Source organism: Phalangium opilio, unplaced genomic scaffold (assembly GCF_054372755.1).
Source record: "Phalangium opilio isolate 3A_F unplaced genomic scaffold, DU_Popi_V2 ptg000039l_1, whole genome shotgun sequence".
Classification (NCBI taxonomy): Eukaryota; Metazoa; Arthropoda; class Arachnida; order Opiliones; family Phalangiidae; genus Phalangium; species Phalangium opilio.
Genome location: NW_028324162.1, coordinates 2,517,633 through 2,521,304, shown reverse-complemented (window position 1 = coordinate 2,521,304; position 3,672 = coordinate 2,517,633). Strand labels below are relative to the sequence as shown.

General features: G+C 37.7%; 1 protein-coding gene across 1 annotated transcript; it reads left to right on the top strand.

Moving 5' to 3' along the window:
• The first annotated feature begins 2,420 nt into the window (after window positions 1-2,420).
• LOC149681243 (uncharacterized) lies at window positions 2,421-3,283 on the top strand. The gene is made up of 2 exons (XM_089834526.1): window positions 2,421-2,592; window positions 2,653-3,283. The coding sequence occupies exons 1-2, from the start codon at window positions 2,446-2,448 to the stop codon at window positions 2,818-2,820; spliced, it is 315 nt and encodes a 104-aa protein (XP_089690652.1). The 5' UTR covers window positions 2,421-2,445; the 3' UTR covers window positions 2,821-3,283.
• The last annotated feature ends 389 nt before the right edge of the window (window positions 3,284-3,672 follow it).

The window sequence follows — 3,672 nt, the reverse complement described above, 5'->3', positions numbered from 1 at the left end:
TCGGTTTTGAACACGAGACGTCTCTTCCTACAGATATATATTCCTTAATTGAATTTAGTTTTCTTTTTCCATTAAAGTTCTCATCAATAGGAAACAGATGACTTGCCGCTTGTAATGAAGAGGATTTCATTCGGTATAGAGTATGCCCAAAGAATTCATAATATAACGTACATTTTGGTTGCTGATGATTTAGGGTAGTCAAATGTTAAAGTTTGAAAATATTTTTAGCCCTCTTCTTACATTGATAGACTACTTAGACTTAACGAAAGTAATCAAGGGTGATGTGTTAAATTTAGTAAGATACTTTTTGAAACGTTAATTACAGCATGGATTAAGCTTGACTAGATCTAACGTATTTTCAGGAGCAGATGACAAAGGAGTCTCGGACGCTAGCTTCCACAATATAGAGGGCAATGGCACCCGCGTACGTCACAGCTGTAGCGATATCGTTTGCCATAGAGGCGCTATCAGACATTATAGCAGACGATGCTTTTGGTGGATTATATCTGGCACCAAAGTCTGCTGGGAATTTTTTTGTAATAACGGACTAACGGTGGCTACTGAGGTTCGTCCTATCCGATCGCGACATAAATATACACAATATAATTACTTTATTCAAACAGCTGTAACCGTTGGTATTAAGATAAAAGATAAGACTACATTTTGTGACTTTAAACCTACTAAATAGGGTCAAATTAAGTCCAAACTAGCAGAGAACCCCAGGTAAGCCAAGGCTTAATTAACAATTTGTGCCCACTGGAATGATTGGGGTCGGGTTTTCAAAAGATAAAAGCGAGGTTTTAAAAGATGCCGAAACACAATATTATATATGTGTTTTAGGGCCAAAATATTCCGTATTTTGGCTAAAAGAGGTTGGAAACGAAATCACTGTCTCTTACTTTTTGAGCTTTAAAAGATCGTGAGTGATTTCTTTTCCCAACCTCTTGTAGCTATCATTTAATTCAAGAAGAAATTTAGAAAAAATTAACTGAAACACATTTTAGTTTTTTAATAGTGTACATACGGTACTAGCTGGGCTTTTCATTATCAATTTTAGCCTAAAAAAAAGATTAAAAAGCCGTTGAAATCCAATTTTTAACTCTAATACTCGTTACGCCTAGGCTAATTATAAGCAGACGATACGTATTTTTAAAGAGAGGCTCCAGACGCGATTTCCCAGATCTCCTTTCGAGACTTTGCAGCCACGCTATTGGTTGGAAAATAAAGCTCAAATTTCCTACGAGAGGTGGCACTGGCGTAATGATTTTGGTTAATAACCGTGACGTTCGCGGATCCCATTGCCCTCTACATTATGGAAGCTAGCGTCCGAGACTCCTTTGTCATCTGCTCCTGGTATTTTTCAACACTGTGGAATTAAACGATAAAAAATTATTTAAATGCAGCTTCATGTACCTATCAAAGGGAAAGCGAATTTACAATTTCATATCGTATTTTACCACGATAGTGGTATTATGTTTACTTTCAATATTTCAAGTTTTTAATATAATTGAACCAAAGTTTAAAATCCATTGAAATATCACGGAAACTCACTTTCGATATATATAAATAATTTTGTCTTGTCGAGCTTGTTCGTCCGTTTTGATGACATCACTATGGCGTGAGGAAAAAGCGCGGGAATCCTATACGCGTCTCGAGCTTCTCGCCAGTCTAAACTCTGGGTCTGATAGCGGAGAGAGTGGCACCATCTCACGTGAAAAATATATCTGTGACATCAACCTATAGGGAAACGTTTTAGCCTTTCATAAAAAGTGGATTTCAAATGAAGCATTTTCAAATGCATATTGCCAGAAGGGGATAATAGAAGAAGGATGACACTCTGTATCCTCTTAATGCTTTAGTTATGTAACGTCATTCTTCCCAGGCTCACCCCTTTTAGTTTGCTTTCCCGTTCATCAAACTCCAGATGGGCATCGCACCGTAAGGTGAATTCTATAGTTGTTTGGCACTAAATCCCCAGCAATCATCCCACAAGCCTCGTCTTGACGTGGGACAAAAATGCACAAGCGCGTATTGCCAAATATTTAAACGCTAATAGAGTAATGATGAGGGAACTATTTATCGTGTATGTGATTCGGTTTAGTAACCTTGCTCCAAATGATCCGATGTTGGTAAGAGTGACGTTACACTTACCCCGCTTTGTGGTACACTTCTCTCGAAGAGAAGTATTATATACTTCTGATATTGCCAAATAACTAGAAATCGGAGAATTAAAAGCTTGATATTTTTGAATTCACAGAAATTAATTCTATCTTTTGTTATATAAATCGGAGGTTTTTCAAACGAAGCCTCTCATTCCCTTTAACTAACAGTAGTAAACAAATTAAATCAGTATTACCCGCATTAAAACCTTTTATCTAAAGCCGTACCACGCCTTATTTTGTAGTGTTTGTTTTTCGGATGCGTTTTCAGAGTTTGGACTCGATCATGTTTCCAGTGGAAATTACCGAGTCCGACAATATGAAAGAATTTGTTGCCGGTGGTTTATTTGACGCCACCGAGACAATCATATTGTCAGCGGCTCCGAAACTGTCAGTATCAACATCTCTCTCGTTTTTGTCAATGGATTTAACGGTACATCTTGCAAACACCACTTACGCGTAACTCCGTAGTTCTAATCGATACTATTTCTAGTCTGCCGCGTGCATTTGCCTTTTTGCCATTGTTATTTCAATACTTTTGACGCACAAAGTGTGGCACGCAATCATAACAATGCCAGGAAATAGATTAAGTCAAGCAATCACGCAATATTTCAAAGTTTTATGGGATATCCTTTCCATATTTTTTTCCGAACGTAAGTAATAGCCCTTTTTGAAGAAAAACTAATGAAAGAAATCCTGGATTAAAGGTTTTCTTCGAGTCATTTCAACCGTCGTGGCAACAGATCTTACAAAACCCATCATAAATTAAAGTCCTGACTGACTGATAATCAACGCCCAGCCCAAACCGCTTGCCCTAGAAGGCTGAAACTTTGCAGGAATGTTACTCATCAGTAGTAGGCGCGTACAAAGAAAGATTTTACCAATCCGCCACTATCTTAAAAAATGGCGCCCAGAAATGTAAAAAATCTTCTCTATGCAACAAAGTCCGCGCGTTTCAACCGATTTCACAAATATTTAGTACACTGGTTTCCTTTAACCTGTAGACGGGCTGAATGGTCTTTCGGGTTCGATTTGTTGCCATCTTTTTAAATGGCGACCAAAAACTTAAAACCCTTCTTTATGGAATAATGTCCGCATGAAAAGTAGCAAGAAATGTCCCGACGGGCTGACGGGCAACGCCGAGTGCCTTTGCTCCTAGGGTGCTACAAAAATATCAGTCATCAATAAAATCTACCCATTCTTTATATCATTTTGATGGAAGTTCTTATTACACGCGAGCGACGCTGAGGGTAACAGGTAGTTATGATATATGATTAACAAAATATCTAGTTGCCTTTACGTTTTGTCACGTGATTATAGGAGCGCGTGATTTTAAAATATTTCAAATCACGCGCGATTCAAAATTGCTAGGCCTAACTTCATTTTAAAAATTTTCGAGCAAAGTGAAAGTCATCAAAATTTTCCAATAAAGGTAAGACCTTCAAGTTTTTATATGAGCGGAGCGGCTAAATGTGCGCCTGTTTTTGTTATTATCAAGTTAAGTCAACTGAAT

What these genes read in the sequence shown, in the direction of transcription:
- LOC149681243 (XM_089834526.1), top strand. Translation starts at nt 2,446, where the DNA reads ATGTTTCCAGTGGAAATTACCGAGTCCGACAATATGAAAGAATTTGTT. An exon ending in TTTTGTCAATGGATTTAACG is followed by an intron (nt 2,593 to 2,652) that starts GTACATCTTGCA and finishes TACTATTTCTAG; the next exon opens with TCTGCCGCGTGCATTTGCCT.